At 35.0% G+C, this 26611-nt stretch overlaps 1 protein-coding gene across 1 annotated transcript; it reads left to right on the forward strand.

Moving 5' to 3' along the window:
• On the forward strand, nt 1-26372 carry LOC142349359 (lipase maturation factor 2-like). Its single transcript, XM_075400842.1, has 10 exons — nt 1-187; nt 10530-10698; nt 12894-13107; nt 14870-14986; nt 15314-15479; nt 16244-16406; nt 16748-17111; nt 22906-23099; nt 24011-24305; nt 25206-26372. Exons 1-10 carry the CDS (start codon nt 5-7, stop codon nt 25531-25533), a joined length of 2193 nt encoding a protein of 730 aa, XP_075256957.1. The 5' UTR covers nt 1-4; the 3' UTR covers nt 25534-26372.
• Nucleotides 26373-26611: the final 239 nt, after the last annotated feature.

The following is a 26611-nucleotide window of genomic DNA, read 5'->3' on the forward strand; positions in this document are numbered from 1 at the left end:
TGAAATGGGACCACGGTGGCTAGTGGTTGTGGTTATAGTAATCAGTGTAATAATGGCATGCTGTAGTGCCAGTAGCTTCAGTTTGCCATCTTCTGGCAGCAGTACTGTGGTGGAAACAAGTAGACAGATGTTTCTCACTTCAGTGTCTCTCTGCTATGCAATAGCTTTCATATCCTACTACGCACAGGTACACGAGGTCTAGTTTTATACTGATAATAAAGAAAGCCAAGAATGCTCATGTTCATCAAGGTTTACCTAATTCTACATGAATAACCGACTCGGGGAAACACCAAAAGAGAAATTCAATTACAATCACAATATAATTGTTGCTGGAGTCAAAAGTATTGTTAAATCTATTGGGGACTGACTAGAGCTACATTGTTTGTTTTATTTTGATAATAAAGAAAGCCAAGGAAGCTCGCGTTACATGGTTTTCTCATGACTGGTTCTGATTTTTGCATTTAAATCAGTATTAGACTAATATCAATAAAAAGGCAACGTTTGGTTCTCTTTGGAAAACGGTTGACAGCGAGCTCCCCGATTGGATTTTAGGTTTTAGAGGCTTTTTGATAAAGAAAGTTTTTGTTTATGAGTCACCACATTAATCTCAAATTTCATGAATTTCGACCTCATAATTGTCACTGCTACTGCTCGAAGCATTTCTCCTTACACCCTTAGCAATCAAATTCATAGTCACTAAGTAAGTTGTGTTCCAGAACTCTTTCCGTATTCAGTTTGGTTTGTAGGTACGTCTTTACTTTATTTATCGGCTCTCTTGGCGCCACTATTAAACAGCAGCATGACATCAGACATTAAGAATTAAAATATCAAATCAAAAACTTAAGAATTTATGAAAACTGGAAACACCCAAAACTGAAATTTTGTAAAGTTGGGACTCAAAATCTACATCCCTAATGTTTAGGAAGGGAAACCCTCAGTGACCAAAGATCTTAGGACGTCGTTAGGGTAAAATCTTAAGTCACCCATGAACCCAACGAACCGAATTGCATCATATCCACAAGAGTGGCTATTAGCACTTATATCGATTTATTATATTAGTGGATTTTTTTCATATTTTATCTGTTTATAGGCAATTATCTTAATGTTGTTATTAGCCGCACAGCGATAGCTGGGGCTATTGTTGGCCTTCTTTTGGTTTTTTTTACGGCTCGAAGAGGAGTATTGGTTTTCTTAAGGTTTTTATTACCGGAAGTACTATTCGTTCAGACGCTGTTTTGACCTAAAAGCGAAAGTGAGTAAAATTGCCATGTGAACTAATTTTTTCTGAGTGAGAGAAGTTTTCTGATCATGCGCTGCGTTAAGTGAATGACTTTTTGACTTTGAAAAGTAGTTTTTGACTGAATGGCACATATAGATAACGGTTTTTAGCCGTTTTTTCGTCTAAGTGGCCGAGTTTTTTTTGCTTGTAATTTGGTTTTTTGTAGAAATAAAAATTATTCAATGCTATGCTGAAAAGTAAGCCTCGGAAATTGATACCACAGTGTTTTGCAGAGCCTGAAAATGCGTTTCAAGTTCAAAATTGGGCTATATTTCCTGATTTTTTGTTTATTTTTGGATTTTTTTCTATTAATTTCTTCATATTTGGATCTTTCAGCCGTCTTTTTGTCAAAAATCAGTTAATATGGCAACTTCCCTTTGATTATTCATATACTCAACGCCTCTTTGTACCTTCATGTAATTTTGTTTTATAAAGTTTGTACATATGGTAATCCGATTTTGTTAGTTTTTTTCCAATTTTTGTCGGTTTTTTGTTTGTTTTGGTTTTAATTACAAGAAACTTTTTTTTGTGCATCATGAGGGTCTTTCATTTCATTTCAATAAAAATTCCTTCACTTTTTGGCGTTAAGTTTTTGGAAAACAGTTCAAATTTTTTTTCATAAATGCAGTGTTAAAGTTTTTTTTTGACATTTTTGCAAATTGTTTTTGTTTCGTATGTTTGAATTCTGCTTTTTCTTATTTGTGTTCGTTTCATGAGGATGGATCATTTTCTGGGATGGCTCGTTGTCTTTTCTATGTCTATGGAAATGCTGAACTATGAACTGTTATCCGTTTTCTTGATTTTTTAAATTAGATTTTTAACTTTCAAAAATGAAAAATTAGTCTTTTTGTTAGGCTGTTCCTTACATTGTGTCCATATCCTTCACATTCTAGTTTGTATCATTCTAGTTTGGTTCTGGCATCTTAATTTAATTTTGTTATATTGTTTTTTTGTTGTTAAAAAATTGAATAATTTCGGCTTTTTCTTAGATTTCGTCGTTTCTTTGGTCTGCAATTGATTTCATTCAACATAGGCGGTATTGAGAGTTTGCTAGAAGGCCTTTTCTAAAATTTCCACTTATTTCTTTTTATTCCAATTTTCTTCCGGCCTGGGCATTGTTTTTAGTGGATTTTTTGCTTTTGAATATTATTTTGTTGCTCATGTCTCTTCTGATTAATTTAATTTTTGAGTTAGTAGGAAAACATGTTATATAGCATATATACAACAAAGAAGAAGTGTGTGTTGTTTTTGTCTGAATTGCAGTGATTAGAAATCTGTTTGTTCTGGTTTTCTGATATTTAAATTTGAGCCTTCTTTTTTGAAAAACTTTTATTTAATTCCTAAGATTATTATCTGCTGTTTGTTCTCGTGATATTTTTGAGATTAGAACCATGAATTATTGGAGGGCAATTGATAGCTCAGTCAGCTTTCCCTCTATCAGTTTTTTGGCCACTCTAATTATTTCGGACTTTTTAACGTTACCAAACGTTTTCTATTATATAAAATTTTGCAGCATTTCGTTTCTCTTGGTGACAATAATTTAACGTTCACCAATTTTTAGATCAGACCTGGGGAGGTAACGAATTAATGATTTAATACAAAAGCTAATGGATTCGGCTGCAATTACGGTTTTTTGTGAAGTTTTGACGCTTCGAGTGGCTTCCGGATTTCTTCCTATGTTTTTTATTTCGTCGTCGCCATTTTTGTTACGACCATATGACGTCACAACCACAAATCTGCTTTTTGTTCATTGGTTCAAGTAATTTCATCTGAAGTGCGTGCGTGACGTCATTTTTTGCTCTTAGTGAAGCGAGTTTTTTTTGTTCATTCTCATGATTAAATTTTTGGTCACACTTGACTTACCTCACTCTCAAAAATGACTTCCTCACTTTGAAATTGAATTTTATTTACTTTTATTCAAAGAGATAAGGTCAAATGGGGGTGTGTCACTCTAAATGAAGGTGATTAGAGAGCAGCTAATAGAGGCAGCAAAAACTTATACAAATTTTAAGTCAAAATAGAACTTATCAGCCTTCAATGAAAAGACGATTTTTTGGGTCTGTCTTACTGTTTTTTGAGACTGCAGATCTAGGAAGCTATTGCGGCTATTTTCTGGCAATCTTCCAGCTATGTTTTTTATGTTCCCTTAGATGCTTATTAATATCATACAGCCATATATCAGTAACCAGTAGCCTCACAGGTACTGTGAATACCTGTGCCACGTAAAGTATTTAGCGCAGTTACTTGACATTTGATATGTAAATATTGACTTTTTAATAATTAGAAATTTTAATGGTTATACTCCGCCGGGTAAATGGTGAACTCATATCAGTATCAGGACAATCAAACCAGTATTGTTGCAGAAACCATTTTTACGAGGGGTGGGGGGTTGAAATCAGAAGTCAGAAGCGGGCTGTAAGTCAGCTGCATAGAAATTTCACAAATACATACACCTTTGATTTTTTTCTTCCTGAAGACAACTAATTAGTTTTTTTTGCACTAATCAGAAGACATTCATTAATCACAACTTATATCTTAGCTGGAATCGACTATTCGGCACTCTTATCTGGGACTTCTGTTAGTATTCTTCATCTGGTGAGACCAATCCAATATTTTCCAAATTAACAATTGTTTCACTTTCAGGTCTTTTTTTAGATCAAAGTTTTGAGTTGTTTTTTTACCGTTTTTTTCCCGATGGAGTCACTAGTGTATTATAACCAAGCCCAGTGTATCCAGCGACAAAATGGAAGAGGCTGTTCTAGCGAAATTGAACAAAGATAAACTCTTTCAAGAAATTCTAAAACTAAAAGAGAACAAAAGATCATCACTCGATATTAGTAACTTGCAACAGGATGAAATAACAGAACTAAAAAAAGACTTAGAAAAAAAACAAGCAAGCAAATAGAGAACTGCAGCTCTAGACAACAGCAAATCCCTGTATGACCAAGCAATGTCAGAAATTGTTTTTTTTGAGAGGACAAAATGATGAATTGTTGACAAAAATTATTGATGGCAACAAAGACAAAGAAACTAAACAAGTTAATGCCAACAACAGACAGTTTTTTCCGAAGTTTGTACCACGATTTACTAAACATCTTCTCATATCAGACAGCACGTATAAATTTGTTAAACAGGGTGATTTAAGTAATGAAACTGCAATACACTCATACCCTTCGGCAACCATAAGTGATGTTAATAAGATTATGGACTCTTATTCGGCTGGAACAAAACCTGAAAGCCGTGTTTTGCATTTGGGACACAATACAATTGACCAAGGTAATGATGGAAAAAGGGCAGCTGAGCAAATGGGTGACTTAGTCAGTAAGTGTTTAACTAAATTCAAGCCCCATAAGGTTGCTATATGCCAAATTCCACAAGTTAAAAATGGATTATACGTACGGGACTCGAACATTAAAGAAATTGATGCTTATAACCAAGAAATCAACAGCATTGCTGACCAAATTAGAGGCGAATTCCAGTGGTCCAATGTATAGGTCCTCAATTATGGTCTTGAGGCAAACGATATCAGACAAGATGGTGTGCACCCAAACATTAATGGAATTCAAAAAATAGTTACAGCTTTGCGGAAACATATGAAAAATATTGGCTACAACTGTTCATCAAACGATATATCGTCGAGACAAATGCGTCCTAAACAGCAAAATGCAAATTATTTGGCATTCAATAGTGGATGGAATAACTTCAATAGTCCCAATGAGTTCTGATACATTTGGGTGACTTATGTCTTAGTTCTTTAATAGGGTTCGGTTTCATCAATATTGCGTATTTGTTATCCGTCATATCAATTATTCTGCAAAAAAGTGGAGATATTGAAACAAACCCTGACCCAGCTCAAATAGAAAAAATGAAAACAATAGACCAGTACTACAAAGAAAAGAACAGAACAGACGATGATCTCAAGTTCTGGTACATGAATTGTAGAAGCCTAAATAATAAATACGAAAAGTTATCAAATTTTTTGACAATTCTCGACGAATTGTCTTTCCTAGCTGTTACCGAAACATGGATTAAAGAGAACAATATTATTCCAGATTCTTTTCTATGCAGTAGTCATCAATTTATTCACCAGCCGAGATCATCATCAACTGAATTGGAAAGAGGGGGAGGTGTAGGCATATGGATACCCTAGCAGTTTTCAATGAAAATAAGAAATGACTTGAACACCATCAACCGGAGTTTTTTTTGAATCACTATGGAGTTTTTCTATGCAGTAGTCATCAATTTATTAACCAGCCGAGATCATCATCAACTGAATTGGAAAGAGGGGGAGGTGTAGGCATATGGATACCCTAGCAGTTTTCAATGAAAATAAGAAATGACTTGAACACCATCAACCGGAGTTTTTTTGAATCACTGTGGATAGAAGTAACTGTGCTTCTGAAAGAAAAACTGCTCATAAATGTCGCTTATTGTTCAAACGTAAAACTTTCAAAATTCTTCCTTTATGAAATGACATCAGAGAAATTTCAAATGTTTATTCCAGCACTGACAATCTAATCTTGTTTGGAGATTACAACATAAATATACTTAACATAAATAAATATACCATTTTTACGAGGGGTGGGGGGTTGAAATCAGAAGTCAGAAGTCGGCTGTAAGTCAGCTGCATAGAAATTTCACAAATACATACACCTTTGATTTTTTTCTTCCTGAAGACAACTAATTAGTTTTTTTGCACTAATCAGAAGACATTCATTAATCACAACTTATATCTTAGCTGGAATCGACTATTCGGCACTCTTATCTGGGACTTCTGTTAGTATTCTTCATCTGGTGAGACCAATCCAATATTTTCCAAATTAACAATTGTTTCACTTTCAGGTCTTTTTTTAGATCAAAGTTTTGAGTTGTTTTTTTACCGTTTTTTTCCCGAAGGAGTCACTAGTGTATTATAACCAAGCCCAGTGTATCCAGCGACAAAATGGAAGCGGCTGTTCTAGCGAAATTGAACAAAGATAAACTCTTTCAAGAAATTCTAAAACTAAAAGAGAACAAAAGATCATCACTCGATATTAGTAACTTGCAACAGGATGAAATAACAGAACTAAAAAAAGACTTAGAAAAAAACAAGCAAGCAAATAGAGAACTGCAGCTCTAGACAACAGCAAATCCCTGTATGACCAAGCAATGTCAGAAATTGTTTTTTTGAGAGGACAAAATGATGAAATGTTGACAAAAATTATTGATGGCAACAAAGACAAAGAAACTAAACAAGTTAATGCCAACAACAGACAGTTTTTTCCGAAGTTTGTACCACGATTTACTAAACATCTTCTCATATCAGACAGCACGTATAAATTTGTTAAACAGGGTGATTTAAGTAATGAAACTGCAATACACTCATACCCTTCGGCAACCATAAGTGATGTTAATAAGATTATGGACTCTTATTCGGCTGGAACAAAACCTGAAAGCCGTGTTTTGCATTTGGGACACAATACAATTGACCAAGGTAATGATGGAAAAAGGGCAGCTGAGCAAATGGGTGACTTAGTCAGTAAGTGTTAAACTAAATTCAAGCCCCATAAGGTTGCTATATGCCAAATTCCACAAGTTAAAAATGGATTATACGGACGGGACTCGAACATTAAAGAAATTGATGCTTATAACCAAGAAATCAACAGCATTGCTGACCAAATTAGAGGCGAATTCCAGTGGTCCAATGTATAGGTCCTCAATTATGGTCTTGAGGCAAACGATATCAGACAAGATGGCGTGCACCCAAACATTAATGGAATTCAAAAAATAGTTACAGCTTTGCGGAAACATATGAAAAATATTGGCTACAACTGTTCATCAAACGATATATCGTCGAGACAAATGCGTCCTAAACAGCAAAATGCAAATTATTTGGCATTCAATAGTGGATGGAATAACTTCAATAGTCCCAATGAGTTCTGATACATTTGGGTGACTTATGTCTTAGTTCTTTAATAGGGTTCGGTTTCATCAATATTGCGTATTTGTTATCCGTCATATCAATTATTCTGCAAAAAAGTGGAGATATTGAAACAAACCCTGACCCAGCTCAAATAGAAAAAATGAAAACAATAGACCAGTACTACAAAGAAAAGAACAGAAAAGACGATGATCTCAAGTTCTGGTACATGAATTGTAGAAGCCTAAATAATAAATACGAAAAGTTATCAAATTTTTTGACAATTCTTGACAAATTGTCTTTCCTAGCTGTTACCGGAACATGGATTAAAGAGAACAATATTATTCCAGATTCTTTTCTATGCAGTAGTCATCAATTTATTCACCAGCCGAGATCATCATCAACTGAATTGGAAAGAGGGGGAGGTGTAGGCATATGGATACCCTAGCAGTTTTCAATGAAAATAAGAAATGACTTGAACACCATCAACCGGAGTTTTTTTTTGAATCACTGTGGATAGAAGTAACTGAGCCTCTGAAAGAAAAACTGCTCATAAATGTCGCTTATTGTTCAAACGTAAACTTTCAAATTTCTTCCTTTATGAAATGACATCAGAGAAATTTCAAATGTTTATTCCAGCACTGACAATCTAATCTTGTTTGGAGATTACAACATAAACATACTTAAAGAAACAGGGAAACAATTACTAAACTTCATTGCAGATAGCGGGCTTCAGTACGTGAACACAAAAAAAGCAACATGGACAAATGGAGAAAAATTTTCTTTAATCGACCACTGCTTTATTTCTAAAAATCAAATATTCGAAACAGATATAATAGAGTCATTACTTGAAATTGTTCATTTCACTATTGTATATCAATCATCATTGAAATTAGAATGGAAGCAGCAAAAGACGGAATATTTAATGCGAGATAAAAGGGGATACACAAGAAGTAAGTTTAACCGTGATATTGCATTGCAAGACTGGTCACTAATGTACAAAAACATTGGCGCAAATGAAATTTTTCATAAATTTATTGAAATTTTCCAAAACGTATTAAATATTCACGCACCTTTGAAAAAAATAGAAGTGAAAACAAAAAAGGAGCACAAAAATGGCTATCAAAAGAACTGCGTAGTCTCGTTAATGAAAAGCATCGTGTATTCAATGAATGGAAAAAAGATCCTAATCAAGAGCTCTTTAACAGTTACAAAGTACTTAGAAACAATGTTTATAGAAAATTACGTAAAGCATCTAACGATTATACAAAACAATTTTTCGAGAATCTCACAACTTCAAAAGAACAATGGAAATTTATCAAAAACAAAATTAACTCAAATAAACAGTCAGAAAAAATTCCAAAGCTGAAAGAAGGTCATAACGTAATATCGGATGAAAAAAGCATTGCTAACTGTTTGAATAATTGTTTGCCCGTCTCGGACTTTACAAGGGCGAAATAATTGCTCCTAAGTCGCCTTCTTTTAATTTTAAGGGAAATGAATTCAATTTCAGGCCGGTAACCAGAAGAGAACTATACAAAGTTATTGACAAACTACCAATACAAAAATCAGCTGGACCATCCTGGGCACTGAAAAATTGTAAGTTGTCCATTGGAACTCATTCACAGTTTGCTATTAATAAGTGTATAAACGCAAACCCATTCCCTGAAATTTTAAAAGAAGCATATGTCACTCCCATCTATAAGAAAGGCGACAGGCATAACCCTGAAAACTATCGACCAATTTCGGTCACTCCAACATTGGCAAAAACATTTGAAGGACTTCTCTGGGAGCAAATGTGGGGACATTTAGATATGAATAAAATAATTAACAAAAATCAATGTGGTTTCCAAAAACAAAAGTCGTGTCTTAATACAATAATTGCACTGACAGAGAAAATAAATCATTATGTTGAAGAAAAAGATATAGTCTTAACAATCTTTTTGGATTTAGCGAAAGCTTTTAACTCAATATCCTTGGACATTTTCATTCAAAAAATTGAAAAATTTGGGTTTAGAGAAAACGCAAGAGTCTTATTGAATTCGTTTCTAATTAACAGGAAACAGTGTGTTAGAAACGGAAAAGTTGAATCCGACTGGACAATTATTAATCATGGCGTTCGACAAGGTACTGTACTAGGACCACTAGTATTCATACTTTATGTAAATGACTTCGGTGAGGAAATAGGGAAAAGTTCGAATGTTTTACAATTTGCAGATGACACAGCAATTTTATGTCATGAAAAAAATGAACAGTGTTTAAAAGCAAAGGCTAAAGAGATTTTGATGGAAACTGAACATTATATGAAACAAAACAAGTTAACTCTGAAAGGAAAAAAGAAATAATGGTTTTCAAAAATGAAAAGTTACCAACTGTCAATTGCGTTGAATTTAAAAGTCATTCATTGAAACCAATAGATGAATGCAGATACCTAGGTGTTATTCTTGACAAAGAGTCGACCTACCAAAAAGAACTTAATAATGTGATCAGTAAAATGGCTTTGGCTATCAGATCACTTTATTTGGTACTCAATCAAATACCTCTAAAGGCTCGAATAAATCTCTTTAGATCACTTGTTTTATCGCATTTAGAATTTAGTGCAATATTTTGACGTCCTACTCAATTGACAGAATAAACAAACAAATTAGATGGGGCATAGAAGCTTGCTTTTTTCGAACAAAATATGACAGTGCTCATAAACTACTTCTTGAAAATAAAATACTTCCCGCAGAAATTCAAATATCAAAAACTTCATTAAATAGACTTTTTGATATTGTCCAACAAACAAACATACAAGACCAAAGAAAATTCAGAATAATCGGAGACGTTGAAATTAAAGTTATTAATCGTACGATGATTTTTCTCTCACAAAAAAATGTAAATCAAAATGGAGTCAAAATTCAATTATAAGAAACTTTGTTCGGAAATGGAATAAACTTCCAAGAGCTCTAAGAAAGGAAAAATCAAAGAAAGAATTTAAAAAAGAATTAAAGGAAGAGATGCAAAAAAGACACGAACGAGTTCCAATGGACAAAAAAATTGAAGGCTTTAAAAGTTTATTTTTTTTAAATAATTCACGATAACTAGAAACTGAACCTTAGTTTTTTATTGTTTTTATGTTTAGTTATTCAAGGGAAAGATGTAGTATGTTTGATTTAATATATTACAACATGTAACTTTAACCTTGGGTTTATTCGAATTTACATGTTTGAGGTGGAAAAAAATCAGGAATGAGTGGAGCCGAAACTCTCATCACTTGAACTGATGGTGATAGTTGTTAAAATTTTAAGTGTTTTCTGAGGAAATTCCATAGTTTCAAGTTTATCATATCACTTTTCAATTTGATCGCAGATTCCTGGGCTCTTTGGCGTGAACGGTATTCTACCAGTGCATTTATGGCTGAACAAGAGTGGAGTGAGTGCCAAAAGTGTAAGCAGTAGTACAAACATGGAGAAGTTCATAGCTCGACCCAATGTCCTCTATCTCATCAGGGAAACAACAGCACTTACTGCTGAGGAAGGTGAAAAAATGCTTAGTGTGATCAATTTCTATATTTAGGTGGATTAAAAATGTTTTTATATCATAAATGTTTTATGAAACGTTTTTTATTATTTTTTAACCAACTAATTGCCAACTATGTTACTCTTGTTGCAGTTAAAGATAGTTGACCGCTAAAAATACAAATTGCGACCAAAATCTTTGTAATATATATATATATATATATATATATATATATATATATATATATATGTATATATATATATATATGTATATGTATATAATATATACGGTTAAATTAAATTTACGTACGGTTAGATTAAAATTTACTACAATAGGTTCCAAGAAACTGACACAATTAGTCTTCAATTTAATAAACGCCATTAACACTTGCCCGGAATTCAAAATAGAAATTTTTGCACATTTATATCTTTTTATGGCTAATTGACTTCTAAGATTATAAAGTGGCAATTTTCCGTAGCACTTCAGGGTTCAACACGTTTCTTAAAACTGAGTATATGTTTAAAAAAAATTTAAGGCATTGATTTTGGAACAGTTTGAGCATAACTAGAACATTTGTTGGAACTGGCAGAACAAAATACGAGGAAACCCATAAATCTGCATTGGATATAATTCTTGAATGTTAATGTTCTGCTAATTTCGAGCCGTAGCAACTTGTTGAAAGCTAATACGTTGGTACGCATATTTCATTAATCATGACTTCTCTGTACTTTGAATAACTTTTGCAAATTAACTTTAGATTATTGGTCTTTGTATGCGATTTTTCGTACGGCCGATTTTTCGCCTGTTTTTTGTGATTATTTGAATTTTCGGACACAAAAACGGGATAAACAGGTAAATCCCGGAAGGCATTAATTCGCTCAGGGGATCCCTTAGAGCTTTACACGCTTACTGTGTGTCTGTCGGGTCGCTTAGTGTGTCTGTGAGGTCACTGATTAATCCGAAACATTCGAAAAGTTTTTTTCAGACAGCAACCGTTATGGCGTTTGAACTTAGCATTTTGTAGAATTTTATTAGAGCTCTCATTTCTTCCTTCCCTGTTTTCCATTGTTTTGTAACGTTTGTTTTTTTTTGTCAAATTGATGGTGGTCATTTTCTGAGGAAAGGTGGCTGTATGCCACGTTCTTTGGCAAATAATTGATTTGCAGTTTTATTGTTTGGAAATTTCTTTAGGAAAATGTTATCATGTTTTGCTTTTCTGATCTTAATTTTCCTTTTTCTGGTCCAAATTAATTTATATAATTGAGTTTTCAGTCTATTGCTTTGATTAAGCAGTTTAAAAAAGTGAGTTGTTTGACTGAGTTAAGTGCTTGAACAAAGTTAGTTTTGTCGATGGTAGTTGTTTGTTCATGTGCGACAATTTGACTTTGATTTTTAGTTTTTCGTTATTTTTTCTTGCCTTCATCTAGTAGATAATAGTGATGTTAGTTTTGGGTCAAAACGACTCTTCAAGTCGATACTGGAGTACAACTCGTCGTGTCGTTTCTGCAACATTAAGTAGAGCAAAAATACGTGTGCTTTTGCTGCGTGAAATTCTTTTCAAGTTTGATCTCAGTTTTCTCAGTTTCTGACTGTTGATTTCTCTTCACTTCGAAACCATTTGTGTTTGAGGATCTTCAGTGAACATCTTTTGTTTTTTTTTGTCATTTTTGCCCTTTACTTGTATAAATAAAAGATGGTTTATGCTTTCTAGAGGATAAGCAGTTTGGTTTGATTAAAAATTTTGTTTTATGGATACGTTTTTTGATTGACTTTGTGGCAATTTCTGAAGACATTAGAGGAGTTTCGGTTTCTTCAAAATTTTACTTCTATTAAATGTTCTTGTACGTCTTGTACGTTTTTTTTGTTCAAAATTGAAAAGTTTTTTTTTTGTTCTTTTGGGAATTTTGGTTGTTCCGATTGTTTTTGTGTATATACAGCCATATACTTTTTTGACCCTCAAAGGCAGTTCTTTTGATTCACTGGAATTGAAGCATTATTTGAGGCGGAAAGATAATAAGTTTAGGGCACACTGTAGTCAAAAAAGTTTTTAAGAAAATTAATATCCTACGAGCGTTCATAGTTAGACCATCCAAAGCTGAAGAGTAGTCTGTATTTTACGAGAAATTGTTGTTAGGTTCATAACATGAATTAATTTTTCTTGAAACGCCTTGTTTTAGCCCCAATTTCTTTAATTTTGTATTGTACTCTGTTCAGGACTTGTGCTCTGTTGTGTGCTGGGTACAATGTTTGCCCTCTTCTCTTTCTCGTCCAGAGTGGCGAGAGGGATGCTAGTGTATGGGTCCATGTGGTTCCTCTACTTCTCTTTGGTCCAGGCTGGCCAGACTTTCCTCTCCTTCCAATGGGATATTCTGCTCTTAGAAGCTGGATTCCTTGCAATTCTGATAGCTCCTCTCAATTTTCCAAGCAGGTTTGTGAAAATTAAACATTTTGGCTCTATTCTGTTTAGGCCCCCAGTGTTTTTAGGCTCCCTAATTATAATTGTATTTCTATACAGCATATTACTATGTAAAAATTAGCACGTTTGCCTGTGGGGCGTAAAAGTTATATGCCCACTAAGTGGGGGGGGGGGGGGGGACAGAATACATCCAATATTTTATCAAATCTAGGTGCCATAAAAGACTGTTGCTTGAAATTGTTCTCCTTGTCATTGGGGACAATTCTAAGTGTTAATTTCTGTGTAGTTATATCTCTGTTGTATGAAAATATTTGAGATGAGAAATATTTGAGCTGAATCTTCGATATGGTTGATCAATATGATTCATAATATTGACGGTATACCATATTGCATGTAGAGACATAATCAAACGAGTCACGTTGATTAAAAAAGAGCACATGATTGTGGTCAGCTCAATCCCACTTTTTCCAATAATGATAAACAAAGAAAACACATCTATATTTACGAGCATTGATGTTTTAGGCGTAACTAGATAGATTTACTTGTAACTTTTTATGAAACATTTTTTTTAAATTATATATTTTACGCATGAAGGGCTTTCCAATGATACAACTCACATCTCTCTACAATGAATATATCGCATTATGTTGCCAATCCTACATTTTGAGCAAGAAAATGTGTTTGCAAATGTCAGCATTGTCCGCTCGCCTATGTTTTAAGATTAGGTGATATAGGCTTTCGCGGACAACAGTAACAGTAAGGGAAACTGATTTTCTCAAAAACAAGATTACTCGGCACTGATATCCGCGATTGCGGAATTTGATGGCAAGCGAGAAAGGTTGACAGATTTGTGTCACTATTGTCCGGAAATTTATGTCACTAACTTCCAGCTAAGGTAACTAGTTTCTGCGCAAGACTTCCACAGCTGATTAAAAGAGGAAAAAGTGGGATATAATTGGTTCTTCTTATCAAAATGCAGTGAGAGGTAATTATAATTTCAATCCATCAAAGTTTTGAAGTTAAATTAAGGGTTCAAAGCTTAACTTAAATTGGGTTGAACTTACAGTAATGGACAATTTTCCGTCATGGCTTCTGAAACTGATTAAAGGAGAAAAAGTGGACTTTAATTATGAAATGAGGGATAATTATATTAATTCGTCAAATTTTGAATATAAATTAAAGGTTAAAGTGCAGTGATGACGATACCCCTGCTCATAAATTGCGGACATTGATGACTTAAAAACGTGATTTTTCCAAGATCAGTGACGGAATTTTGTAAGGATTGTCCACAATTTAATTATATTTCTTCTACGCGGTAAGTAGTGACAAAATGTTGTCACTCATTTTCGCAAACGCGGACGCTGTGAATCTATAGGATTGGCGACGTAATGTGATCGGCCAAAACTGACTGAACAAAAAAACAGTTGATCACATAGTCCCCCCACCCACCAACACAGACAAAGGTGGGGTCGGAACAATTAAAACTGTTTTGCGGACCTATGCAACAAAAGCATTAATGACTTCAGTTAAAAATGAAATTTTGGTATGTTACTATTCGTTTGGCAAATACACTATAGGGGTTTAGACTAAGGTTATTTGCTAGCTTTAATTCTTCATTTTGAATTATCTAAGTTGATGCCATAGAAATAAAGTTTGTTGTTAATATAAAAGCGACTGTGAGCGAAAGCGAAGCAAAACCATTGTAGCTTAGTGGTTAAAATGTCAGACTGACATCCTGGAGCCCCGGTTTATGTTTTGCATGCTTGTGTTACAGCACAGTTGTGCGCGTGAAGAGACATGATGAGGTGCTGATGTTCCTGGTGAGATTTCTGCTCTTCAAACTCATGTTCATGTCTGGAGTGGTCAAACTCAGAAGCTACTGTCCAACTTGGTAAGTCACTACACTCTACTCATCCTTTTATCTGCAAAATATTTGTCATTACAACTTCTGATTTTAAGTTTTTGTTGCTTACGGAGAAAGATGTATGAACATGTTAGTATGGGAATTTGTGCCAAACATCTTACGCTCGTTTGAAACAACCATATCCGAGGTCATATATGATTCCATAGAAAAGTACACAAATGTAATGTACGATATTGGTGCGCTCAATTTGCCCGACGTTTGTTGGTTGGGTTCGCATATACTTCAACTCTCCCTCTTAGGACTTAAGCGTTCAATTACTTGATGTACTCCCCTAAAGTATTATTTTTTGTTCAGGTGGGATCTGAGTGCCCTGAAGTACCACTTTGAGACCCAGTGTATCCCCACTCCCCTCGCATGGTTCGCCCACTCTCTCCTCCCTCTCTGGTTCCTCAGACTGTCTGTAGTGGCTGTCTACGTCATTGAGATCGCACTCCCTTTCTATCTTCTATCACCTATCAAGGTCAGTGACAAAGAGAACTCCATTTGTGAACCCCAGTTTAGTGGGTGCATATTATTTGCACCCCCATCCCCCTAGACACAGTTGCAATATTGCTATATAATGATTTACTACGTAACGACATGTGCTCTGTAAGGGGGGACAGAACGTACTTGGGGAGAGTAGGCACAAACGGAAAAGATCCGAGAACTAACAACTATTTAAAACCGTGACACGAAAGTTTGCACTCCGAGGTATATACATTAGTTTCTTTAATTTCATTATTGAGAAAATAGTTGAAGGGATCTAGACATACCTTAAAAACAAGACAAGTCTTTCGAGACTCCGAAGAATCTCATCAAGATCGTCATGGAAACTAAGATCCTTGGTCCACCCGCCAAACAAAACCACAGAAATAGAACCAGGGTAGCCATGATTCTATTCACGATATCTGATTAGTTGAAATTTGCAGTATTAATGTTTATCCCAAGCACGTTCTGAACTATTGTTGTTTCTGGATGTTCGGTTTAAAATAGTTGTTTATTTGAAGTGAATCTGAGAGCAGAAAAAGGCTCGTTTGTTTTTATCGTACCCACCCACAACGCGGTATGAAAATTTGCTCAAAACAACACCCGATAACTCTAACGCGAACAGGTATCTTACTTCTTAGAGATTTTATTTATATTAACAAACGTTTAAATAAAAACCTACCTATAAATACTACATGGAATCTAGGTGAAGGATTCAAATTCTGAAGTCAATGTGTACCAACTAGTCTCTTGTTCCAGGCACAACGCAAATTGGCTATATATTCAATCATATTCCTGATGTGTACTATAGTCCTGAGTGGCAACTACACTTTCTTCAATCTTCTCACAATTGGACTCTGCCTGGGAAGTCTGCAGGACAGTGACTATACATCCATACTGCATAGCAGCCACAGAAGCAACGGTAAAACAATTATAATGGACTGATTTTTGCGCAGTCCAAGTGGGGGGGGGGGGGTGGTTCCAAAAGAAAATGTTTGCGGCCGTTTGTTTTTTTTCTGTGTGCTATCCCACCCGGTTGTTTTGATTGCGCTCAATTTTAAACGTCGAGGAAATATTGTGGATTAGAAAAATTGAATGACTCTCAGTAATCTCGAGATAATGAGAAAGAAAAAGTAATTCTTGAAGTTCATTCAGCAAGTCTCCAACTTTATTCAAGATTTTTAAACCCTTTTCTCCGTAACCTCGGCTACAATTTTTAATGCTCCTAATTTAGCTCCTTTTATATGGAAGAATCTGTTTCAGAGTTTGAAGAGAATGAGACAAAGACAAGTATCAAATCATCAATAACATCAGAACCTTCAAAGTTAAGTCCAATGTGGGGTGCAACCTCCCGTGCCTTGTGTTGGTTCATGGACATCGGACTTTTTTACTGGACTGTGCGGTTGTTCAAACTGAAACTTAACACAACATCACTAAGTGTAGATTCTTCTGTCAACTTCAGCTTTGACGAATTCCAGTCGTTTGTCAACACGTCGGTGGTGGTTGCGATAGTTCTCGCCACCGTTACGTTGCTGTGGATTGTGGTTAAGAATGTGGTCAGTTCCCTGATGTGTGAAAATGGGATTGTCTGGAAGATATGGTCCGCTTCTCAGACCATATTTTGGGGGTAAGAAGAGCAAATTGAAATCGTATTAATTACTATAGAAATCGTCAATCTATAAATAGTCAAATCTCTGCAAAGAATGAGCTTCAGAGACAAAGCAACGTGATTCAAGCAACGTGAGACATCATGTTAACTGAACATTTGAAACGAAAGGAAGCTTGATTAAAATGAAATCCAAGTTGAAATCAAAGGAAGATATTGAGAGAGCAGTTTGCATCAAAATATCAGCATTTCATCTCAATTATTCTGGAAGAAACATTGTTACTCGGGTTAATGTATTCTTTGGCAATTTTTTCCATTTATTGTGCGCAATGGCGTTGAGTATTCCCGAGAGGAACAAGCCACTTGAGAAATTCGGACACAAACCCAGAACCTTGTAGTGGTCGAGATTTTAGCCATAATTTCGAAGTGACTTCGGCAGAATCACGTAATCATTTTAAAACAAGCATTGTGCAGTGCACTTTTGCTTTTTTTGTTCCATTGAAAACTCTGGCACTACAGATTTTTCTCCATTTTGTAATTTGAAGCATTATTAATAGCCGTCGTCAGCCTCTCAACGGCTATTATTTAGGCTCTCCGTTTTAAACGATAACTTTTCCAACTTATATCTGTATCTGCTTCTATCACTATTATACGGCACGCAAGTCTATTCTTTCGCAGCTATTCCGGCTATCTGCCGGTTTTTTTTCAATTTTTATCGCATTTTTCTAAACGGTTTTTTTTTCAATCCATTAACAGTCCATTCTAGGTCTAGTTTTCTGTTGAGTAAACGAGAAGTCTTTGAATTGTTTCATAACTTGTCCTGCTATGTTTTTAATTCGCTTTACCTTTTGATCACGTTTTTGTTTTATATAAGTCACGATTTCTGAGTTTGACTCGTGACGTACCTGACTCGCTGTTACAACTGAACGGATTTTAAATTTTTCCCGCATTGAATTATGCAATATATTGAATGTCAAAGAAAAATAAAAAAAAACGTGATTAACCGATAAAGCCTGATCATAGTGCATTAACTTATCAAAGTTCATTAGAACACCTGCTGATTGACATTAGTATTATAGAAGCTGAATTAAGTATAGATATAGAATCTAACTAAAACTGCACACCAAATTAGAAGACTTGTTGAAACTTTGATAGAACTTTCGAAGATAAATTCTGTCAATTTATCTCTTCTTTTTCTCTTTCAATCCTGATGTACGTCAAGCACGTCAGCTGCGGCTATTTTCCGGCTATGTATTTGAACTTGTGTCTTTTTTACTAACCATTTTTGCTTGACCGTTTTGACGCCTCGAAGAGGGATAATGATTGAACGTCTTTTTTGTCGGTAATTTTTGAGTGTACTTGAAACAAGATTTAAAAGTCAAAGCTGCATGTGAAAACGAAGTGTTTAGTTCAATCGGCTGGACGAATGGAAGAACACAGAGATGAGAGAGTTGTTTTTGTGTTCTTGTCGGTTTTTGATAGATAGCAAGTAGGTGTAAATTAAAGTGAGCTAAATTTGATCACGTGCAGCTTTTTCGAAGCAGTTTTAACTCCAATTCCTTTAAAGGAGATTTCGCATTTTTTAAGCTTATTGAAAATTTTTGCCATTTTTTGTGTTTTCTCAGCCCTAGGTGTCAAGGAACTTCCTCTGGCGTTTAATAGTAGGTTACTGCATAGTTTCTAGTGGTAATGAAATGGTTTTCAACATTTTAAAATCACAAATTTTAGATTTTTTTTACAATACTTGTAATTTTTTTGACATTTATTGTCATTATTAGAGTGTTTCCAGACCCAGGGGCAAGAAAAACTCCTTAAGGTTTGATAATAAGTTAATGAAAAAATTTTGGACATTGAATTTTATCATGTTTCAAGTTTTTATCATGTTTCAAGTTTATGGATCTTTAAGCCAGTGAAACTGTTTTTAAGGCTTGAAATAAGGATACTGGATAGTCTCTTGAGACAATGTAATGGTTCTGAAGATATTAATATCTCAAATCTTGGAGATGGGTAACATGACAGAGCTCCAGAGACAAAAACTGTTTTTAACTTTTATTTGGGAAATTGGGAAACTTTTCTTTTTTTATCACTTCTTTTTTCTATATGATTTAAATACTAACAAGGCTAGAAAACTAAAACTTGCAGAGTACAACTCTCTCTCTCTCTCTCTCTCTCTTTAATCTTTTGTTAATGCCGCACTTCAGCTGCTGCTATGTAGCGTGATGTCATGATCTATTGCCTTCTTTAAGACTGAATTATAGTAGAAATGTTTTATCATAAATGAATCAACTAGCACTTTTTAGGAAATCATTGTTAATTGCTCCCAAACGAAAATTTTAGTAAATGGTTGTTTGAGCAATTAGGCCGACGTTAATCGGTTTTGTTTAAGTTTCTATTTTCTCTGTTTGATTAATAGCCTCAGCGATAACTGGGGCTTTTAGCGACCCTCGCTTTTTTTTCGCCAAGACTTAGGACCAATTGTTTAGGACAATATGAGTCACAACCACTTACAATCTGCTTTTTGTTCATTCATTCATGCAAATGCAACTGGATTGCTTGCGTGACGTCTTTTTCTCTTAGTAGAGCGAGTTTATTTATTTGTGGGATTAACTTTTTGGTCCCACCTCACTCTTCAAAAATGACTTCCTCACTCTGAAATTGACTTGAATTTAATTCAAAGAGATAAGTGAGTGTGTGTCACTCTAATTGATGGTTATTTGAAAGCAGCTAATGGGTGCAGCAATATATTGTTATGGAGGCACCAATAAGTTATACAGATTCAAAATCAAAATATTACGTCTCAGCATTTAAGATTTTTTTCGTGTTTTTCGTTTATTTTTTACGACTGCAGATTCTGCAAATGCTATTATGGCTATTTTCTGGCAATCTGTCAGCTTTGTTCTCGTTGTTGCTGATATTTTTCTTGGTCTATTTTTAAGTAAGAGCTGTGTTATTGGTTTTGCTACTATGAAGTGACTTTTTCAGGCTGGACCTGCCGCTTATCACTGAAATAAATTTAAGTTTTCTGATTTTTTAATAGCCGCACAGCGATAGCTAGGGCTATTATTGGCCTTCTCTTGGTTTTTTACAATTCAAAGAATTTGAATTGTATTGGTGCGCTGTGTTTTTTTTTATGTGTTCACATATTTTTCAATTACTTGATCTTTCAAAACGGGATAAACAGGTAAAGCCCAGCGGGCATTTAGTTTCATTAGAGGCGCAAAGCGGGCTTCAGTAGTCCTTCAAGTGCTTATAGTGGTGCAGCTGCTGGGATGGCCCTAATTTAAGGTTAAAAGGTCATTTTTAGGAGTTTTTGGGCTCAAAATGGTGCAATTTTTCATGTTTTTTTTTTGTGATTTTTTGTTTTGATTAGTCTTAGGTTGAAGATTTCAAAAGTTGTTGAAGGCCTTTTGCGAGACAAAATTGCTTGTCATGACCATTTTATGAGCTATATGTTTTGGTACTACAAACACAAACACGCAAAATGAAACTAATTTTGCAATTTTTTTCTGGTTTTTTGAAAATTTTTGTCATTTTCTGAGTTTTTTTAGCCTTAGGTGTCAACAAACCTCCTCTGGGGTTTGATAAAATGTTAGATGATAGATTACTGCATAATTTCTAGTGTTAATGGAATGGTTTTTATGTTTTTGCCATCATGAAGTTTGGAATTTTTTGACAAAACTTGCAATTTTTTCATATTTTTTAACATTTATTGTCATTATTCAAGAAGATTTTTTAGTTGCCATGGATTAGGTTTCAACTTTTGATCGTCACAAACTAGCAATTTTTTTCAGTTTTTCCAGCTTGAGGGACCAGCAATCTCAAAGCAATCTCCCTTGAGGTTTGTTAAAAGGGCACTGTATAGTTTCTATTAACAATGGAATGGTTTTTAACATTTTAATGTCTCGAATTTTAGAGTTTTTTGATAAAATCTGCATTTTTTTCATGGCTTCCTTAAGTTTTTGTCATTTTTGATATTCGTCCATTCTCAGGTGCGAGAAAACATATTCCACGTTCTGATAAAAAGTTACTGCATGATTTTTAGTTTCAATGGATTTGTTTTCAACAATTTAACCTTTCGACTTTTTGGAGTTTTTTGACAAAATTTGCAATTTTCAAGTTTTTTTTTCAAATCATTTGAATTTTTTGCCTCAGTAGCTAAGTAACCTCATCCAGGGTTTGACAGTATGCTATTAAATAGTTGCTGGGGGCAATTGAATGGCTTTCAACATCTTAATAGAACGAATTTCTATTTTTTGAAGTTTGAAATTTTTTCTAAAAATTATTGCCTATCAATCTGAGCCAATGAGTTTTTTAAAGCTTGGAATTGGGTTACTGGATAGCCTCTAGAGACACAGAAATGATTCTGAATATATTTATCTCACGGTTTTCCGCATCATTTCTTTATAATTTGCAATTGATTTCTTTCTTTTCTAAATTTTTTGTTCATTTTCGAGTTAATCGATCTTCAAGGGCCAATGAATGTTTTTCAGGTCTTGCAGATATACTACTGGACGGATTTCAGAAACAAAAATTGGCTTTTAACATATTTTTGCAATAGGTATTTTAAAAGGGAAAAAATTTTGCTTTAGGTTTAAAAGCTTCAAGAGTTTTAGCAATGAGTATATTTTTGTTTAGTTTTGATTCTTTTAGTTTCATTTTTTGATGATTTTGTTTGTGTTCTGGCTGGCATTGTTCAATTGATCTGATGGTCATGTAGAGTACGTCTGAGTTTTTCATTCAATTCTTTGAATTGAGTTTCAGGACTTGTCCTGCTATGTTTTTTTTATTTCGTCGTTTTGATTTTTGTAACGACCATATGACGTCACAGCCACTTTTTGTTCATTCGTTCATGCAATTTTAACTGAATTGCATGTGTGACGTCATTTTTCGCTCTTAGTGGAGCGAGTTTTTTTTGTTCATTCGCGCGATTAAATTTTTGGTCACACTTGACTTACCTCACTCTCAAAAATGACTTCCTCTTTTTGAAATTGACTTTTATTTACTTTAATTCAAAGAGATAAGGTCAAATGGGTGTGTGTCACTCTAAATGAAGGTTATTTGAGATCAGCTAATAGAGGCAGCAATAACTTTATACAGATTTTTAATCAAAATATAACATATCAGCCTTCAATGAAAAGACGAATTTCTTTGGTCTGTCTTTTTTACTGGTTTTTTTTAGACTGCCGATCTACAAATCTATTGCGGCTATTTTCTGGCTATCTGCCAGCTATGTTTTCTTTTTTGTTCTTTGCAACTGTTTTAAGTTATGTCCTAATTCTGCGACAAGTATGGGTGGGTGATTGATATACCAGACTATGTAATTGAAAATTTTTCAGAGTAATGGTTGGCATTTTGTAGAGAAAACCTTTTTTCCGATTTTCTTTTCATTTCCTTTCCCTTTCCTTGGTTTTCTCATGAAAACGTTTTGTTAGGATGTCTGTCAAATGGTAATATTTTTTTGCGAGATTTTTGTATAACAAGGTCCTAGTAGTTTTTGACAGTAGTTTTTTGGAGTCAAAACTAAAAGTAAATTTTTTCAGATGCTATATCAGTTTTTGCCGGTTATTCTTCCTGTTATTGTTTAACAGTGGTTCTCGTAATTATTTAGCATGTACATTAGGTCAATGAGGACAGTCAATATTCTACTTTGAGTCGTTTCCGAGATTCTTCCATCTATATATGCCCTTTTGTTCTAGAACATTCTTTGACTTCTTCAGTGATTTTTTCTTGCTTGCGTTCTTAATTTTTGAGTGATCTAAGTTGCTCCCTTTCTGAATTAAAGTTGGTGCCTGCTTTATTTTGATTTCGTTTGCAGGTGTGTTGCATTCCTGCTTCTGACGATGTCGTTTGTGCCAATTGTGCAGTTGACAGACAGGGAGGGTGAGAGTGTGGTGCCTGAGTTTGCAGACTCGCTGTACTTCTCCCTTCAAGAGTACAGAGTGTCAAACAGCTATGGACTGTTCAGACGTATGACTGGAGTCCACGGCAGACCAGAGGTCGTTCTCGAAGGTTGGTCAATCTCTGTTTCTGCTTTGTAATTTTGTCAATTTGGTCTTGAAGCTTAATCGCGGATTTAATTATTGCATACGACCCTGCTGTAATGTGCTCTTAGCAAATCGTTGGCATAACTAGGTTGTAGTGGAAAAATGGGGTTTATGTGCAAAAATAAAAATTTACTTTAAAATGGGGACATTATTCAAAATGAAACCACAATTTTGAATTCACAATGTGTGCATGTGTTAAATTATAAATTAACATCTGTGGTTGGTTAATTTGGGATGTGAAAGAATCCCATGTTAACTTTCTGTGGTTGCTTTTTTTAATCATTATCACCATTGTGTTCTCAAAGTTGTGGTTTTATTTTGATGAATGTCCTAATTTTGTGTCCACAAAACCCTTTTTCCAGTACTCTAGATGGTTGAAAATCGAAATAATTTGATACACATCTCGTAGAACGAAAGAGTAAAATCTCTGTTCGAGAACTCCCTGGCAGTTATAAAATTAACTAATCGTTTATTCTAACCTCGTTTTACTAACTAGAAACCATAATAGCATGCAACATATTAGAGGTCATATTAGTAGACGTGTAGATATAATAGAGAGATAAATCATCGGTCAACATTAAATCGGAAACGTAAAAGTCATGAGTTTTATATCAGTTTCAAATTTGTTTGACAGCCATGGCTTATGATTAATTTTCTCTATCTCTATAACTCACATCTGACCTCACCCCCCCCCCCCCCCCAGTACGCTAAGTGCCACCCAGTTATGAAAAACGTGCTACTACCTAGTAAATGATGATGCGGTATTATAACATGTACCCTTGGGGTTAAAAAACATACACAATTTAAGCTAGGGGGAGGGGAGAAATAGAAAAATTCCTCAAAAGATGTATTTTTCAAGTGGATCATTCATTGCAGGTAGTGCTTCGAAAGACGGACCCTGGAAAGAACTTCACTTTCTCTACAAGCCAGGCAATCTCTCGTCATCTCCCCCGTGGGTTGCACCGCACCAGCCTCGTCTCGACTGGCAAATGTGGTTCGCCGCGCTCTCAACCCCAGATTTCTCCACCCCTTGGTTCCACACGTTTATCTATCGCGTGTTAAAAGGACAACCAGAAGTTGTCGCTTTGTTAGATGACAACGCGAACGGAGATCTGATTAACTCCACTGCCGCAAAACCACCGCCAGCTTTCATAAGAGCCGTTAAATACAAGTATGTCCACAATACGTAAACGCGTGTTTTTGATGTTGAAGATTCATGTCTACTAATGATAAAGGCCTCAGCATTAACAATTTCAAAATTTCGTAAAGTCATTGTTAAGCTAGGCTCATCGCTTACTTTTGAGTTTTTTGCGCCTTTCTCAGACAGCTGTGGCAATATTTAGTCGCCACTTTCCGCGTAGAGTCACTGTTTTAGCGTTAAAAAAGTCAATCGTCAAACGCGGAAGCAAAACGTGATTCAGACTCGAGATATCATCAACCGTATCTGGACAAAACAGTCCCAAAGTGCAAAATTTTCCCGGACAAAAGAGTCCCAGACAAAATGTAATCATCAACATCGTCTTTCTTTATCCACCCCTTCTAGACCCAGAATTGTTCCGAATAAATATGTGTTGACCATCATGAGGGTTGACGAGGCTCTGAAGCCTGATGATCTCTCTGGTCTGAGCGATGCATGTGCCTAATTTACATGTGCCAAAATATGACCCTTAGATTGGTAAACCAATTGAAATATGTTTGACGTTGATTGTTTCCTACTGTTTCCATCCCTTGTCAATTATTCGAGTTCGTGATTTATTTCTTTAAACTAAGTATTCAACTTCATAATTTTCAGTCTAAACCCAAGCAACGCTCTATGAGACTGATCATGTGAATAATCAGATCTAACCCCCCCCCCCCCCCCCAAAAAAAAAAGCTTTGTGGGCATATAGCTTTTACGCCCCCGCTCGCCCTTGCTATTTTTTTTACATAGTAACATGCCACATAACAACTTAAGAATTGTAATGGGGGGGGGGGGGGGAGGATAGGTCCGAATAATCCACGAAACATTGTTTACCTCTCTTATTCTGCTGAGAGATATTAATTGTAAGAAAATCTTCAATGGTTGTTTCAGATATTTCTTCACAAAAGGACATCAAAGCAAAAACTGGTGGCGTCGAGAAAAGGAACAACGTCTCTACTCCGATCCCCTGAGCCTTAAATCTCAGAAGCTAGTTGACCATCTGAATCGATACTCGATCAAAACAGTCACACCACCGAAATACTCTCCAAATTGGCCCTTTTATAGACGGGTACTTTACACTCTAAGGCCCCAGGCACATACTCAGATTCACAACATATCTGGTGATGCTTTGGTTTGGAGTTTATTGTTGCCTTTGATTGCAATGAAACTGGGCAAAGTGTTCTCGCCCAAATACCCAATTAAGTTGTTCTACCTCTAACCGATAAACCATCCCCTTTGGCCTCCTACCTTTTGGGTAGTTTTCGGGTCTTTCACCATTATAGACCATATAGTCCCAGAGTCATATAGAGTATCCCCCGCTCATCAATTACCGTAAATATACAACAATGGGGGCTATAAAGGAAAGACCTGTTTTCTTTTCCCTAGGAAGTCGATAGATGATGTTGTAAGCACTAATAATTGTATATGATAATTGTTATGGATGTGGCTGGTTCATATCAGAGAAAATTTGGAACTTTCGACCTAATCAAACAATTATTAGTCTAAAAACAGCCTTATTTCGTTAACTAAGTCTAGTGAACGCAAATTTTTTCTCGGGTATTATAAAGCAGTTGAATTTATTTTCACTAATTCCTCTTGAAATTTTGAAATTAGCGTCTATGTCGCGACATGGTAACTGCCCCGTAAGAACATAGCATAATTGAGATACTTATTATCATCAACGTTCAAATTTTAGTTTATCAGTAACGATCGGATTCAGTGTTTAAAACTGAGCTGGTGGCAAAATTTTCTGTTCAAAATGTTGCTTGAAGCAACCTAATATTTTCCCTCATAAAAAGTCTTTATGGAGTGCAGTGTGTTTTGAATTGATATATTCCTAAAATATACTATTTGTCGATTAATGTTACAGAAGAGCATTATTTTCTTTGCTTTCATGATATTATAAATGTGCTTCAATGCCTGAATGTAATTATTGTGTTGTGGTTGTGTGATGACTAACTTACAAAGTTAGTTTAAGAAACATTCTATAACTAACTGATAGCATGTTTATAAAGAAAGTTTCTACCGTGCAATGCTGAAGTATTGTTTACTGCAGTCTTTTGAGAGAACCAAGTTTTGAGAGAATTATAGGCAAATAGTTTGAAAGAATGGTAACTGGACAATAGACCGAAAGGGTAATAGATCGAAAAGGGTAAAATTAGGACAGTATACCGAAAATTAAACACTGTTATTGGTTGAAAATAAGCGATATTTATGAGTTTTCACGAGGTCTACGGCCCGTGGGACTTTTTATGAATCTTGCATAACCAAACTTTTGAATAATTTTGGTCATTTTG

This window comes from Convolutriloba macropyga, chromosome 11, assembly GCF_964194025.1.
Source record: "Convolutriloba macropyga chromosome 11, txConMacr16.3, whole genome shotgun sequence".
Classification (NCBI taxonomy): domain Eukaryota; kingdom Metazoa; phylum Xenacoelomorpha; order Acoela; family Convolutidae; genus Convolutriloba; species Convolutriloba macropyga.